Genomic DNA, 16,812 nt, shown 5'->3' on the forward strand with positions numbered 1-16,812 from the left:
CTCAGTTTTCGCATATCTACAAACCCTGTTCAGGTATTATAGAGACTGCAATGAGCAACCAGTTTCAGGTAATTTACCAATCTACATTTGTCTTACAAATTTTATTTATTAGGTCTGTCGTGACAAGTCATAAATTCATGTTTATTAGTTTTTATACAATATTGTAGAATCTACTATACTTATCATGGAGCGTTTCTTCTTTATGGGTATACTATTGTAAGAGCTTTCACTTAAATTGTCTGAATATAATGATTCTGAAGAACTAGAAGAATGTAAGGATAATTTCGATTCGATCGAATTTGAAGAACCAACGGCTTTAGATTTTTGCATCATCCGTATTTTATATTGTTGGTGTTGAATATATTCTTCATGTTGCCTTATGATAGGTTGCAAGAAAGGGTATAGACTAATAATCAATTCTTCCTTTGTAATATTGGTTTTCCAATTTAAAATATTTAACAATTCACGTTCAGCTAAATTAACTTCTTCAAGAGTTAATAACCCATCAGTGTATTTTGTCCAATGTTTATTTAATGGTGAACTATCGTTTAATGATTTAGCAGCAACTATCAAAGCACTTAAAAATATACGATGTCTAGTAGTTTCCATCCCTATGGCATTGGCAGGTAATAGATTGCGTAGTTTGTTAAGGTATACTATGGTGGCCATTAATGTAGGAGTTTGTACGTTGGAATAATTTATTAAATTTTTAATAAAATTCGTCAAGGAAATACTATGGTTATAAGGTGATATAATGGTAGAAGAAGTTGATGATAGTTTTCTGTGATGCTGGTTTCTCTTCAGTGGTTTGACTTGTATAATAGAATTGGTGGTTGCAACTAGAAAGTTGACCATATCTTGTGATACTGGCTGTCTTGAGAATATTTTCAAAGCTTCTTTGTCTGACATTATGGGATTAATAGTATGTTTGATATGAAGTAAAATGTTATTGATCTAAAAACTAAATTGTTTAAATAAATGAAAAAATAGTAAAAAAAAGGGGGAAATGGGGAAAGGATTAAATGGAAAAAAGCTTTAAGTTATATATAATTATGTTTATTCATTCCCAAAAGTATATTTTAGCAGTAGTATAGTAAATTTGATAATGGTCGATCATATGGTAACAACAACTGGTGGAAGAAAAAAAAAATTACTAGAAAAAGTTACAATACCAAATTAGGAAAAAAATTATTTTTGCCTTAATTTTTCGCGTGTTGCAAATTTTGTGTAAGGGGGGACCCAGATTTGTTTTTGTTTTATTTACGTAATTAAGTTAATGAATGAAAGGGGGGCAGCAGGTCCTTTAAACAGGTTCGTCTTTACGCCAAAAAAAAAAACTGTACAACAACAACAACGCCAACACACCAACGCCAGCAATGTCAACAAACATCACCAATACCGCCCACTCACACAATAAGCCTTTTTTTTTGTTTTCTTTGTTGACGATAGCAAATTTCGATTGTTTTACTTTGTTGGCTTTGCTTCAAAATAATCTGACACACGAAGAAAGTTTAATTGTAGAGTTTATCTTGATACACTCCTTCTCTGTGTCTATGTTTTTAACTGATGATGACGTCTGCTGTCAGTTTACTTACGTATCGTTAACTCACACTTTTACTTAACAACGGACGTCATTACAAAGTTTATAGACTATACAATCGCATTGCCATGGATCATTACCAATGTATTGAAATGGAAGTGGACAATCCCTCAAAACAATAAGAATACGTGATCTATATAGTTAATCAATTATGATACATTTATTAACGATTTTATTAACTTAGAAGTAGAATTTAAGCCTTATACAATCAAACGACAGTCACGACAATATCAAAAAAAAAAATTTCGTCTGTGTTCAAATTTCTACGTGTTGTTTTTGTTGTTGTTTATTTGTTCTGGCGCGCAAAATGTTTCTCAGCCGACAGCTCCATGCATGAATGGTAGTGTATGAACACGGTCATAACCCAAACCAGATTCAAAGGACGTGGGCGAATTGTGTTATTTAGTAGTCGTTTCACACAACCACGTATAGATTATGATACATTCCTTTAAACAAAATAAAAAAGTTGTCTTGGTGGTTCTGAACGAGTGTGAATCCAAAACAGATAATAAATTCTCAGAACCAAATAAGCGTGTCATTTTTAGTCTAGACTTTCCTTAAAACTAAAATAAAAGTATCGTCTAGTTTTGGTGTGTAACAAATATATGAAGAACCCCATACTCACTAAAATGCTTTAACTTCTTGTGATCTGTTCACATTTATTATTATTGTTTTATATAGTTTAGTCCATTCTTTCTGAAGATCGTTTTTTGTTTCCTGTTTGTTAAAGTCGGTTTAGAATTTCCTAAAGTGGTTTGTTAGTTTGGTTTAGCAAATCTCTTATATTGGTTACATATGACCTAACCCATAACGAGTAAGTCTTATTTTTTTTTGGTCTAATTGCGTGGATAAAGATTTTATCTCTACATAGCAACGACAACTTGATTTGCAATTTTATTAGTGGCAGTGATACTACATTCTCAACTAATATTGGTGATAGATGTTAAGTGTGTTTATCCCTTTTAGTTATTAATGTCCTAATTAGGTTAATTGATTGAAACGGCGTGCATTTCAAATAGCTAACTACTTCCTGGCTTGAGCCAAAACGATTTACAATTTAACAGGGGTTGGGGGGAATAGAAAAAAAAGATTATTTACATTCTCTGTTGATGCAGTTTGATGTCTTTTGCTTTTACTGTGTTGGGTAATATAAAAGATTTTGGTTTCCTAGTCAAAAACAGTTGGCAGAGAATAAAATGGGTTGGACTGTCAAAGTTTTTCACTGTTTTTAGAAAAAAATTGTTGTTGAGTTGGCTACCATGGAAGATTGACAATTCAATCCACATAAAACATTATTTTCTTTAACTTGGATCAATCAATCCACTCTTATAGTGTCTTTTTTTCGGTTAAGTGTGATTAAAAATGTTGATCACTGACCAGTTGCAACAGAACAGTACTGAGACTGAAATATAATTAATCAGCCTCTCAAACAATAAGAGATACCTTTTGTTCAATAGAAAGAGTTGAAAGAAACCAACCCTCTGCTCATGTTGAAAAAAAGCCTTGGCCAGTAAGTAAAAGACCTGCTTCATCTCACTTAAACTCTCACAAATATTTTAACTTGAAGTTACATGTATATTTTGGTCAACTTTGCTTGATCTTTCTATAGATCTATTTACTCATTTTTCAGCAAATATTCTATCATCTTCTCTTTCTTCCTCTTTCTTATCATCATGATAGTTGAATCTAATTAACATCTGGATAATAGAAAAATGCCAAAGCAATAATCAAATAAGTGCTCAACAACATGGCCCCTTCCAACCAATTGCTTTCTCCATCCAAAATCACTAAATTGGTAATGAATACACTGACAAATAAAATTGCAGTTTCAAATGTGGAGAAGTATAATGACATTGGCACATCAATAGCCCAGCCAACCAAAACCATGAATGGAGTTACAAAAATAGCAATTTGCAAAGAAGATCCAATAGCAACACCAATTGCTAAATCCATCTTATCTTTCATAGCAACAACAATTGCAGTAACGTGTTCGGCAGCGTTACCAACGATAGGGATAACAATTAACCCAATAAATGTTTTGGACAACCCTGAAGATTCAACAATCTCATCAATTGATCCAACTAAATAATCAGCACAGAACGATACCAAGATGGTTGTCAATAACAATACGACCAAGCCAGCAGTCATACTTAAATGACCATCTTCTTCTGTCTTCGGACCAGTAACAACATCAAGGGTGGAGTTTTGGCTACGTTCATTCAAGATCGCATCGGCACTTTGGTCTTCTTCAAACAATTCTTTGTGGGTTTTCAAAGAAAACAACAAGTAAAACAAGTAAACGATCAACAAGACAACGGAAACACCACGGGAAAACGATAAAATCAATTCATCGGAACTCCCCGGTTCAGGAAAACCACCACCCTTCTTTGGTGTAGGTAATGAGGCATGGAAAGCAGCTGGGATCAACAAAGATGCTGTTGCCAATGCCATCAAACTTGACATTGTTTGAGCAACGGTTTGGTTGAATGTTTGCTGAACTCTTGTAATCCCACCAGCGACAAAGCAGCATCCCAATACTAACAATAAGTTACTCAAAATACTACCAAGCATGGAAGCCTGAACAATTCTCACCTGGTTGTCTTTTAAAGCAATGATAGAGACAATCAATTCCACAGCATTACCAAAAGTGGCATTCAATAATCCTCCCACTGTTTGACCAACGTGTTCACTGATTTCTTCTGTAGCAAATGCCAACACTGACGCCAATGGAACAATGGCAAAGAAATTCAACAAGAACCTGGCAGTAGCACTCCATTCTAATTCCCCAGCAATAATACCCAATGGAACAAAGATCAACAAGTAATTGACTGGTGATGACTTCAATGTAGACAATGTGCCATTGTAAACTGATTTCTTAGCTCTGTGCATAAAATTCCCTTGGTTTCTAGAACCTCCCAATAATGGTAAGTCACTCATTCTCTGTTGGTTTGTTTTATTTGTTGTTTAATTTGGATTCTTTGAATTCAAGGTAGAATAATAGAAAAGTAACCAAGCAATTAAAGAAATAAATAAATAAATAAATAAATTCGAAAATTAAAGAATGATGGAAAGAAAAAGTTAAAAAGTATACTTTTCTGTTGTCAAAACTTGTTAATGAAATTTTAAACTTTTATTTAGGGTAGCAATCTCAAGAAGAAGAATTTGGAGGGGAGAAGAGACAAAGAGAAAAAAAAAAAGATTGGGGTGGTTGGTGGTTAGAAATTCGCATAATAAATTGAAATACAAACAACCACAAAGAAACGACTTTGAACGACCTAACCAGCCAACCAACTTTACCTAGTCCAAAATTCTATTCCAGGAATGAGCATCAATACCAAGTTATTTTAGGGTTAAACTTGTTGATAATAAAGATCCTAAAGTGTACTATAATAGTTGAATATTTGTTCTCTCTTCACCAACGATTATGTAATTTTTAGACAAAACATATTCAGTAAACCTTGCTCAACTCCCATTCTTAGTTTATCCTTGGTGTAAGGGAAAAAAAAGTATGTTCAGTAAGGGGGAGGAAAGGGAGAACAACGACTCAAATTCTTTCGTTCCCCTGCCCGCATACAGATTTAGTTAGCCGTAGATCATTTTGCTCTATTGTAGTATTGTCATTAAGCCTCGTACACGATCTCAGTTTTTCTGACACAAATATTTTTCTGGTCCTATGGAGATCAAGATGATGGATTATATAACTTGAAAAATATATAATAAAACTTTCTTTAAGAAAAAATAATTACATTACCAGTTTGTAGAATATAATAATTGTATGTTAAAAACAATTAAGTCTATAGTGTTAGCTTATTTTTGCATACCTCGGAAATGAAAGGTAGGTTCTTTTTTTCACATTTTTTTTGTCAAAATGTTGTAACAAAAAATTAGCAATATGGAATCTGCTCCACATTTGCGGAAACAGATTGCATATCAAGTAAGTTAGTTGATGACTTGTACTAGACAGTGGTAAATTAGATTATTAGAATCATGAATGGAAGAAGAAAGTGTTTCTGCTAAACAAAACCAAGCTTAATACCACACTATGTTACTTCGTTTCTAGTATCTGAACAGTACCTTGCAGCTCAGAAAAATTCATCCAACAAATTCGAATCAATATATTTCACGTGACATTCATTTGTCTTGTGGTATATTATTTGCAGCTTTTCCATACCCTCTCATTTAATCTACAACTACTATCTAAACCAATAAAATGTTTACAGTCTTATATTAAAGTACATTGGGTCATTTCAGCTATCATATAATGTATCATAAAACTATCTATATATCAAAGAAAAAAAAAAACTAGTCTCTCTATCTTACAATCTCGTTCCATAAATATGGAGTAAAGATTACAATTGCAGTGAACAACACTTCAAATGCCTCAAATAATGCCAATGGGAATCCCAAAAGTCCTCTTTCTATAAAATTCAAATAGACCGAATAGAAGGCAACACTGAAAAAATGGTTGAATAACAACATTGGGAATGGTAACATGCCACTCAATAATCCAATTGGCCCGTTAACACATTCTCCACCTCTTTGGAAATATTTAAAACAACCATTTCTTAATATTCTTAAAGGTTTCTTATCAGCGGCAAATAATGAATATAATGAAATAGATAATGTGTTGATAACAGCGTCCAAATTCTTTCTTTTTCTGTGGAATGTCTTTAATCTTTTAGCAATCAATTGGTGATCATCAAAATCTTCAACAAATTTTGGATGCAACAATTTTGCTAATAACACACTATCATTTAAACCAACTGTCATACCACCCCCAGTTAATGGATGTCTCATATTTAAAGAATCACCTAACAATATAAACCCTTTATGGTTTTCACTACCTTGTTTCATAGCAGAAAGATACTGGTTTGGCATGATTCTAAACTTTCTTTCTTCAAGGGCTTCCTTAAAAGCAGGAACAGTCTCTTTAGGAATTGCTGGCAAAATGTTATCTCTCAAATACTTGTAAACTGCATCGTTAGCAGCAGAAGGAGGTTTTGATGAAACATAAACACACAATACACGTGTTTCAGTTGGGGACACTGAATATATCAATGCTGGTGCATGTCCTCCCAATAACACATGACCTTTGCCCTTAGCTGGTAATTCAGCATTCTTCAAATACAACCCAATAAAGTAAGAGCCAATGGTTGGAACATTAGTAGGACTTAATTCCTTTCTGAATTTGGAGTAAATACCATCACAACTGATTGTCAACTTTGCATGGTAATCAACAGTGCCACTGGGTTGTTTTGTTTGCACACCAATAACTGTGTTAGGATCCAGAGGATCACGCAAAATCTTTGTTACTGTTGCTTCAACTGCGGTAACATTTGGTTCATCACGACAAATTTGTCTTAAATTCATAAGGAAATCCCCATGGTGAAATGCAGCCCCACGTACTCTTTCATCAAAATCCCAGTCATCAACATTCAATGTGGAATCACTATCCAATTTATCATTTACACCATCAACGGCATCAGGAACTGGCTTCACTGGATTAGTGATACAGGCATCTTTTTTCAATGGATAAGGGATAGTAATGGTCTCGTCATAATATTTGATATAGTACCCAGTACAATCAACAGCCCTAATATTATTAATAGCTTTGATCATCCCCAACTCTCTTAATGCCTTGATACCAGCCGGTTGCATCAACTCTCCAACAATTCTATCTGGCTTGGACCAGTCTCTTTCCACAATCAAAACCTTTCTCCCTTGTCTGGCAAAAGCAGTTGCAATGGTGGGACCAATAACCCCTGCACCAATAATAATAGCATCATACTTAACTGAACTCATGATGGACTGGCACTATTCTCTATAACTTTATTTTTTGTTTGTCCTTTTTTTTTCTTCCTAAACAACTTCGATAAAGTGAATAAACAAAATTTAACGAAGGAAAAACAACTTGATGAATGAAAACAAAATGAAAAATGATATTTAAAGAAATGTCAAATGGCTAGAATAATTAACTCTTTATATATTGTTTTTTTAGCCTTGCCAAATTAAAGCAAAAAAAAAAATAAAGTGGAACCCATAAATCACCTTATGAAAAATTTATATGGTGTTGATGATTTTTATCGCATTGTTTTTTCGTTTATTCGCATCACCTTTTTTTTTTACTTTGGGGAGGAACGAGGACGTGTTTATTTTTATAAAAAAAATATACGATGACACTGCCTTACGTCAAATTAACAACATCAAATAATAAATTACTGATTGGCTGAAAAAATAATACCAAACAACGCTTATAGATACGAAGACAAAACCGATGAGATTGCGCCTCAAATGATGAGCAGATTATTGAATCGATAGAGTCTGATATCTCATCAGAAGAGAGGATACGTGTCTGTAGGCTTGTAACACTGTTGTCAGTTGATCGTCACAAGAGTCGTAGAGACAATCAAGAATCTGAATGGTATATCAATATACTTCCAAGTATTAATTGTCTAATGCCATTCATATGAGTAAACACGGCTGTTCCATCAATTAATTAAAATATATACTATCTACGGTAACTATTCACTATCCTCATCATCCTCATCACTATCTTCTTCGTCAGCTTCTTGTAACCAGGTAATAAATTTGGCAGCTAACGTTCTCACCTCATCGTTCTCACCATCGTTCCACCATTTTAAAATATTTTCTTCCTCAACGACTTCCATATCGTAAAACGATTTTACACCAAGAAATAACACAATCTGATTATACGCTTTGTCCAATACGGAAGACTTTTCTTCCACAATATTCAATAAATCAACTTCTTCCTCTGGACTAAACACTTGTCTCTTAAACATGATCCCCCATTTAGTAAAAATCTTGGTAGCAGCTTCTTGTGGAGTTAAGGTACCGGTTGTTATAAAGTCAACAATCTTATTCACCAAAGCTTGTGTGGTGACCGATCTTACGTCATGATAAGTGACATTCATCGACATTCTCAACGTATTCAACTCTAACAAAGCAGTGTCAATGTCATGGTTATTTTCAATAGCTCGTGTAACCGTGGCCAACCCTTCTACACCGAAGTCTTCTTCTTCTTCACCTTCATCACTTTCAAATGCTCCTCCATTATCACTGATCATAGAATTCATCGACAATCTACGTCTATGAGAATGTTTTTTGACTTTCTTATTGCTAACAGAAGCAATCGAGTCGTCAGAGACATTCAAAGACTTCATTTGGTAGATTATACCCGAGTAAGTGCCATTCCCAACAAATTCTTCATCATCTTCGTCGCCACTCTCTATTTCTGACTCATATGCAAATCCTTTTCCTGTTTCACCAACCAATTCAACATCTTTAACTGCCAAGACCGGCACAGCATTTCCATCTTCATATTCATTTTCGTCTTCACTGTTGCTCTCGTCATCAAAATCTCCAAACTCATTCTCCGTAACGATCGGAGTTTCAACAATCTTTACATTGTGTGGAATTACTTTGTCGTCGCCAATAATTACATTAAAACCAATTACTGAGCCAGGTGACAACGTAACATTATTTCCAATTTGTGCATCTGCTGCAACTATTGAGCGATTTAAAACTGAATTGTCTTTGATGACAGCATTGTCCCAAATATAGGAATTCTCAATCACAACATTTTTACCGATGGTACAATTTCTTCCAATAACAGAATTCTTTATCTGTGTGCCTTCACCCACACTAGAGTTTCTCCCAATTGAAGTTGAAGTGCCAATCTTACAAGATTGTGCCAATATAATCTTATCCTCTTTGTAAATGTTATTGAGTTCGTAGGAATAAGAATTGCCTTCAACAAGGTTGGAATCAGGAACCAAAGGATAACACCAACGTGCCAATATGTCTTGAGATATAGCATCATAAGTGCTCCAGCTTTCCACTCTTGCTGCATATTCGGAACTATCCTTACTGATATAGGCGTAAATTGTTTTCTTGAGCAAATCTGATGTCAACACCCCTTTAAGGAAATCACTTCTAAGATACTGATAATCAAAGTTTTCCTGAAATATTTGTGGAACATGAGGCGAGCAAATATCAACGTGACAGTCTATCAAGTCATTGCGCACCTGGAGTTCACCTTGGAAATCTTCCAACAATTCTGGATCAATGGATATACATGTCTTTTTACCACTTACTGGAGGGATACTCTGGTAGAATATACAACGATTAGTCTCCTTGTCCAACACAAATGCTGCAGGGTCTATTTGTGATCTTGTTCTATGCAAAGGCGAAGCCTGATTCAATACCATGGTGGCAATGTGATCCTTATCTTGTGCTTTTTTCTGTTTATGGAATTGCAATGCCTTGCTAAAATCCATATTGGTAACCACATCCCCAGATACTAATAAGAAATCACCAGCAATTAAGCCACGATTGTCCAAATCTCTCATCGTGTCACCAACAGATCTTGATTCAATTGACATGATCGTGGTCACACTGAAAGGCGAGTTATCACCCATCCATTTGGAGTTTTCAATATATTCTTGAATCTGATCAGCATGTGCTGAACACATAAGGTAAACTTCATTGACCCCGGCATTGGCTAAAAATTCTAAAGTGTACTCGATTAAAGGGACATTGGCTAATGGTAACAAACATCTTGGATGCACCGCTGTTAATGGCATAAACCTAGTTTCGAAGGAGTCTGTCAAAACAATTGCTTGAAATCTCTCATCAACTAAGTCTTTCAGCTTCTTCGATTTCGATTGCGTAGCTGCTTGCTTTTTCAGTTTTGGAGCCATGTTGGTTGTTCGTCTTGCTTAAAAGAACTTTCAAGATGTGATTTTTCATTACAAAAGAGAAAAAAAATTTTTGAAGTGAGTAACAGAGCTATCAACTGTTTATAGAACAGAAAAAAATTACAAAATTTTGGTGTCTGGGACTGTTGATACGTAGGTGCTGGCTGCACATAAGGTTGTTGATTTTGCATTGGTTGCAGTTGTTGGTACTGTTTTTGATGTGTTAGTGTTACTTGCGGTTGTTGATATTGGTGTTGATATGACAGTCCTTCTTGGGGTGCTTGCTCATAAAGTTGTTGTTGATATTGTTGTTCGTATGCTGTTGTTGGTTGAGTATAAACTTGTTGTCGTGCCTGAGCATAGACCTGTTGTTGTGGTGGTTGATTATATTGCGCTGTTTGTTTTTCTGTCATTACTTGTAACACCACTGTGTCTGTATTGATCATTAAACTTTATATTCTGTAAAATAAGGAATAGATACCATTAATCTAAAAAAACTAAACTTATAAATATATACACATAAATTAAAACAGGAGAAACACCCTCTTCTCTATTGAGTAGCCTTTTCTTGGGCGACTTTATTAGCTTCATCAACAAGACGTTTATCTTCAGCTTCCTTTTCCATAATAATTCTCTTCCATTCTGGAATTGGTTTTGGTTTCTTTTTATTTATCTCCTCTTCTTTCATAGCCAACAAAAGAGTACCCAATAATAATATAATGGTGATACCTTGTGCGTACATTCTTGCTTGAACAGCTTTTTGTGCGGTATCCATAATTTTGTCTCTGTTAACCAATACCCAAGAACCATATAAGGAACCAGCCCAAGCACTTATGATAATTTTATATTTATTGTCATTCAATACGGTGAAACATTTGTCACTAAGCGATAATCTGTTCCATTCACGGTATTCTTCCAAATATTTAGCTTCCTGATACTCCGATTGATGCATCTTTCTATCGAATTCAACAGAACCTTGATCAGCGAAAAAGGCAGCCACAGAAATTGTTGGCATAGCAATTATGGCTGCTTTGATACTTGGATTGAATGTTGCAAATCTCGCTGGATGTCTATGCTTTAAATATTGGTACAAACCGACTGAAAGTGCACCACCATAAAACAACCCTTTGGCACCTTCTGAAATAATATGTGAAATGTGAGCGTCTTTTTCTTCTTTGGATAAGATCTTCATTGTGGAATTAAGATGACTTTGTGATTAAATTGTTGACTTCTTTAAGCCTTTTAATGTGGAGGAAAAAGAAAAATCTATAATTAAAAAAAAAAAGATAAAGCAGATAATTCTTTGATCTTTATATACTTGGTCTATATGTAGTAGGGGAAAGTCGGAGTCGGAATTTGAAAAAAAAAGAGAAAAAAGAACGAATATTTAGACTGTAAAATTCAAACCCCTGCTGATTAGTATATAAAAAAAATGAGTTCATTTTTCCTTTCTTTTTTTTTTTTTCGCGCGGATAGCAACGGTCATTAAGTTAACGAGATAAAAAAGAAACAACCAGATAATTATGAAAAGTTGTGATGGTGTCACGTGCGAACATGAGAGTCATGAATTTTGACGAAAACGTCAAGCTTCAGTTTACAAAAGACCTCTTTATTAAAATCGAATTGCTTATAGGGTCGTCGATGATGAGAAGGTGTACAATTGATATTACTTAACTGTTTATTATGGGTAAACGACATATTTATAACTGTGTGTGGCTATATCAAAAAATTCCCCGGACATGGGAATAAGAGAATTATTTTTTCTGACTTATTCCTCTACGTAAACAATAAGAAAAGAACCGAATTCTGTAAAAGTGTCAAGAACTTCTGGTTATTTCAAATATTGTTTACATACATATCTTTTAAGGTTCTTGTTTAGAGTTTAACTGTTTTCAATCTTTTATTTTCTACAATTACAGCCAAATATGGATCACTTTGAGCACTCCGACGTCGGATCCACAGTTTCTTATCACAACATGGATCACAATATGCCTGGAATGGAAGACAAATGCTCCATGAATATGCTTTTCACATGGGATTGGAAGAATACTTGTATTGTATTCAAATGGTGGCATGTTAAGACAGAAATAGGATTTGTTTTATCACTCCTTGCAATTGTATTATTGGGCGCATTATACGAGTTCGTCAAAGCATGGTTCAGTAAATGGGAAAGGAATGAATTGGCAACATTGGGTGCTTCCAATGCTTCAACGATAACACAGGAAAAACGATTCAAAATCAAAAGGGGAGTTTTGTATGGTTTTCAAGTGATTTACTCATTCTGGTTAATGTTAGTGTTTATGACTTATAATGGATGGTATATGTTAGCTGTTGGTGTTGGTGCTGGCTTAGGTAATTGTATATGGGGGAGTTCCAGCGAATCCAGCTCATCTAGAAGCTTATCATGTCATTAGTGTAATTTCCCAATAAAAAAGCTATACACGAGAGAACAACAAATAGAAATGGTTTGAAGAGAAGAGCTTAAATTTCATAGCTGTTGCGAGAAATAAATAGACAATTTATTCTTAACAAAACATATATATCTAGATATTGAAACCATTGCAAAATGATGTAGTAGTTGATGCCACTACTGTAAATTTAAAGCCGTGGTAGCTAATCAATTATATGTCAATGATACTTACGTTGATGGGCATCTCTTAACACCAAACATATGTTGCAGAATATTTTTTGTTCACTGCGTCTATAAAACTAACAAAAGAAAAATTTTAGAAGACCTTTATTTGTACCATCTCATAATCAGATACAACACACTACATCCTAAAATGAGGTCCCCGAATGGATTCTTGCTGTCACAATGGACTAGATTACTTGTACTGAATAGACGCATTTCCCATCATTATACATGTATTCGTTGGAATCACCTGAGTTCAGATTCTCAGCAAACAAGACAACAAGTACCCATATCACCTGAGATATCTGGAGAGATAGATGCTATCGGTAAAAAATCAACAGAAAAATCATTTGAAGGACTTTCTTATGATCTTAGTCAACTCCTTGATGAAGATACTTTAGTGGGGAAGCAAAAAGATCAAAATCAAAGTTCGGAACAACTTCCAATTGGAAGTATGATGGAATCATCGAGTGATTCTGAACCAATGGATTTTCAACAATTAAGCAACTTTATCAAAGAAGCTTACGAAAAGAATCCAAACTACAAAGAAATGGAAAGGAGCCCCAGTGCTAAAAGAAGACAAGTGGATTATTTTGAGGCTTTATTTTCTAAATATGGTGGTACACTGGATCGTGGCAAGAAAACGAAAACAAAGTCATCTGTTTCTGATTCTGAACTGGATAGAATTTCATCGCTAAAGGAAAAGCTTAGAGGGGAACTAACCTCGAGATGTACTGTAGCATTAGAGCCAACATTAACCCATTTCAGGACATACAAGACATCACATGAATTATTTCAAACTGCTCAAACAATCCTAAACAATTTTGCAAAAAAGTTGCAAAATGTGGGTAAGAAAACCAGAAAAACAAACACAAGCGAAACAGATTCAGTGAAACTAACACAAATAAGAGAAGAAATATTTGTCCAGCATTTGTTTCTGCCAATAGACAAAAACAGTTGGTTGGATGTACATGAAGAATACGTTAATAATGTCGAAACACAATCAAGATTATCACCTGAAAATCCTATTTGTGATGTAATAACCTTACCTATTATTTTCAACGAGATAATAGATTGCTTGGCTTTTAAATTCAATCAGGGACAGTTGGCGATGTCATTATTTGATTTGATCGAGAAGGATTTCAGTTTTCATACAATTGCCGTCAACCAAGATACCTATAATTTGATATTACGTCTTGTTTGGGTATATTATGGAAACACCAACTTGGACCAATTTTACAGAAGATATCACAGAATGACTTCATTAGGATTCACTGGCGATGTGAAAACCCTAAATATTTTAAAAACTGTCTACAATGAGTATGACAGATTGAAGAACGGGAAACTGATTTTTAATAACAGTAATAGTCCAATTTATACTCCAGAGGACAATATAAGAATGGAGTATTTTGAAAAGGAATACAACAAATTAAAACGCAGACTTGAACACGGGGTACAACACAAGGATTTTATGTTAAATAATTACTAATGTGTTGTAGCAAAGAAGGTTACACTCGATGAAAAACGATGAATAGAATCTTTCAACAAGTTGAAGAATAATGTGAATCACAACATGGTATAGTAACTTATAAGCCCTTGTCATATTTATTGTAGATACGCACACGACAATACATGTATATATTATCTAATAGTAACTATAAAACATTTTTTTCCTTCTCTGTTTGGTTTATGTTTTCTGCGTTTAGGTTTTTTTTTAACCACAACCCCCTTGTTTCAATCCTGGTAGATACGTACTTCCATAAGCAAACAATTTGTCTACATATATCTACCTAACCGCTGGAAGCCTTAGAAAACAATAGATACCATTGACTGTGACACTTATTTTTTACACAATTAGATAACTCAAACACACACTTGTAGTCATATTTAAAATGTCTCAATTCGGAGAGTTTTATGATACATATCTGGTTGAGAATAACCAACAATATGATACCGACTTGAATAATTCTACAAATACACCAATTGTACAATCAAAACAACGAAATGATAATATAATTCCAAGTATAAATATTAAACAGGAAGATTTCGATTCAGTATTGAGTGGCTCATTAGATGTGAAGAAGCAGTTATCACTGTCACTAAATACCGCAGGAGTAGGAATTGGTAGTAGCTATGGAAATGGAGGAATATCCAAACCACAATCCAGAAGAAACTCTACCTATATCAAGTCTCACGAAGGAAGTGACAATGAAGATGAGGACGATCAGAATGATAAAGATGTTGGCAACGAAAGGAAACGTCGGGACAACATCAATGATAAAATCCAAGAGTTGCTAACATTGATACCCTCAGAGTTTTTCCAAAGCAACACAGATAATAATACTAAAACGGGAACTAAAGTAGTTAAAGAGAACAGCCCCGAAGACGATGCGGTCAAAAACTCTGGTACAAAAGACGGGAAACCAAACAAGGGACAAATTTTAACCAAGTCTGTGGAGTATTTGCAATATTTACAGAACCTTATTGATGAAAATAATAGAAAAGAGGTTGAACTAATCATGCGATTAAAGACCTTAGAGCTCAAGGCTGCCAATAGACCGTCAGAAAATATTCCAATCAGAATCGGTTATACGAGTGCAGAAAAAGCACTTGGAGAAATTGGGGTTGGCCCATGTTCTGAGGAATATTTCAAGAACGTGTTAATCAAAAGTGCATCCACAAGTAAATCAGGTAGACGGGGAAGTACGAGTGGATAAAAAAGAAACTCACCGACTGTTATAGTGTTTATTTTTTCTATTTTCTATTTTCTATAATCATTTGTCTATTGTCATTTTAATTTTCAGATTTTTTTTTTCGTTTTTTTTTGTATAGTATATAGTATTGGATTGTATTAGTGGGTTTCCAGCCCCTCAACAGTAATGTAAAGTTTCTATCGTTATTTCTATTTCTTAACTCTACCCAACCGCTCATTATTGTCAGCATCTTCCTTAAGCATATATGCTGGTTGGTATTTGCCATTCGGTAATTTTAGTAATGGATTTGGAACAGTGCTATTAATACCACCAAGAGAAGTATATCCTTGGTCATACATTTCGCAATATTTCACATCACATCCAATAAGAAAATCCCATATATCAACATAATTCCAGTGTAAAATTGGATGAATTCGTAAGAATTTGGGCCAATTATGATCAGTCATTTGTTCATATTGCAAAGTCTCTCCGTACGGATCAGAATGTCTAATTCCAACGATTACTGATTTTACTCTTGGGTTGACTTCATTAAGATAGTATTCAAACCCATCTTTCAAAGACTTTTGTATAATTATTGGATTCAAATGGTAATATTCAGTGGATGAAGTAATGAAATCCACCAACTGCGGAAACGGCGTTTCGGAATTAATATAGATCGAGTCAAGTTTATAATCAGGAGGCAATATATTGACAGAAGGATTATTCATTTCTGATGAAGAAAATTTCTTGTGGATAGTTGCCATCAACAAAATCAACATTACAAGACAATCTTTACCTCCGTTATAGGATATTGCTATCTCTTGTAGCCTAAGTGTTAAGTTAGTATTTGGAGGATTAACACCGTATTAACACCATATATGTGGTATTTCTTTTTAAAACAACGAATACATACCCATGTAAGTCTATAGAGCTTTCTAGTTTCTCCATACTGAGAAGAACTTTTGATTTCACAGACTCTCTTAACTCTGGATCAAATTGGTAGTTTTTATGAGTATCTGATGTCAAAACGCCATTCACAATATCACGACGCACTCTGTCATGTAAAAAGTCCTGCACAATCAGAAAACACTCAGAACATCGTTGTAAAAATCCTATCTGGCTATCTCTTAAATGCTGGTTTGTCATGCCTGATGTTGAGTTTTAGCGTTG

The 16,812-nt window shown here is 34.4% G+C and overlaps 9 protein-coding genes across 9 annotated transcripts; 3 read left to right on the forward strand and 6 right to left on the reverse strand. All coding sequences in view use genetic code 12, as the record gives it.

Annotated features, from left to right (window-relative positions):
* Positions 1 to 144: 144 nt before the first annotated feature.
* PCL2 (cyclin) lies at positions 145 to 909 on the reverse strand (the record flags this gene model as incomplete). The annotated part of the gene is made up of 1 exon (XM_706798.1): positions 145 to 909. The coding sequence occupies one exon, from the start codon at positions 907 to 909 to the stop codon at positions 145 to 147; it is 765 nt and encodes a 254-aa protein (XP_711891.1).
* A 2,377-nt stretch (positions 910 to 3,286) lies between these two features.
* On the reverse strand, positions 3,287 to 4,537 carry VCX1 (Vcx1p; the record flags this gene model as incomplete). The annotated part of the gene is made up of 1 exon (XM_706800.2): positions 3,287 to 4,537. One exon carries the CDS (start codon positions 4,535 to 4,537, stop codon positions 3,287 to 3,289), a length of 1,251 nt encoding a protein of 416 aa, XP_711893.1.
* A 1,374-nt stretch (positions 4,538 to 5,911) lies between these two features.
* On the reverse strand, positions 5,912 to 7,402 carry ERG1 (squalene monooxygenase; the record flags this gene model as incomplete). Its single annotated transcript, XM_706801.1, has 1 exon — positions 5,912 to 7,402. The coding sequence occupies one exon, from the start codon at positions 7,400 to 7,402 to the stop codon at positions 5,912 to 5,914; it is 1,491 nt and encodes a 496-aa protein (XP_711894.1).
* A 719-nt stretch (positions 7,403 to 8,121) lies between these two features.
* Positions 8,122 to 10,320, reverse strand: GCD6 (translation initiation factor eIF2B catalytic subunit epsilon; the record flags this gene model as incomplete). The annotated part of the gene is made up of 1 exon (XM_706802.2): positions 8,122 to 10,320. The coding sequence occupies one exon, from the start codon at positions 10,318 to 10,320 to the stop codon at positions 8,122 to 8,124; it is 2,199 nt and encodes a 732-aa protein (XP_711895.2).
* Positions 10,321 to 10,867: 547 nt separating this feature from the next.
* On the reverse strand, positions 10,868 to 11,509 carry CAALFM_C108610CA (uncharacterized protein; the record flags this gene model as incomplete). Its single annotated transcript, XM_706804.2, has 1 exon — positions 10,868 to 11,509. One exon carries the CDS (start codon positions 11,507 to 11,509, stop codon positions 10,868 to 10,870), a length of 642 nt encoding a protein of 213 aa, XP_711897.1.
* Positions 11,510 to 12,242: 733 nt separating this feature from the next.
* On the forward strand, positions 12,243 to 12,731 carry CTR2 (low-affinity Cu transporter; the record flags this gene model as incomplete). Its single annotated transcript, XM_704882.1, has 1 exon — positions 12,243 to 12,731. One exon carries the CDS (start codon positions 12,243 to 12,245, stop codon positions 12,729 to 12,731), a length of 489 nt encoding a protein of 162 aa, XP_709974.1.
* Positions 12,732 to 13,100: 369 nt separating this feature from the next.
* Positions 13,101 to 14,438, forward strand: CAALFM_C108630WA (uncharacterized protein; the record flags this gene model as incomplete). The annotated part of the gene is made up of 1 exon (XM_718315.2): positions 13,101 to 14,438. One exon carries the CDS (start codon positions 13,101 to 13,103, stop codon positions 14,436 to 14,438), a length of 1,338 nt encoding a protein of 445 aa, XP_723408.2.
* Positions 14,439 to 14,841: 403 nt separating this feature from the next.
* On the forward strand, positions 14,842 to 15,666 carry RTG1 (Rtg1p; the record flags this gene model as incomplete). The annotated part of the gene is made up of 1 exon (XM_718316.1): positions 14,842 to 15,666. One exon carries the CDS (start codon positions 14,842 to 14,844, stop codon positions 15,664 to 15,666), a length of 825 nt encoding a protein of 274 aa, XP_723409.1.
* A 185-nt stretch (positions 15,667 to 15,851) lies between these two features.
* FAD1 (FMN adenylyltransferase) lies at positions 15,852 to 16,788 on the reverse strand (the record flags this gene model as incomplete). The annotated part of the gene is made up of 2 exons (XM_019475134.1): positions 15,852 to 16,470; positions 16,556 to 16,788. 2 exons carry the CDS (start codon positions 16,786 to 16,788, stop codon positions 15,852 to 15,854), a joined length of 852 nt encoding a protein of 283 aa, XP_019330679.1.
* Between the last annotated feature and the right edge of the window lie 24 nt (positions 16,789 to 16,812).

Source organism: Candida albicans, chromosome 1, assembly GCF_000182965.3.
Source record: "Candida albicans SC5314 chromosome 1, complete sequence".
Taxonomy (NCBI): Eukaryota; Fungi; Ascomycota; class Pichiomycetes; order Serinales; family Debaryomycetaceae; genus Candida; species Candida albicans.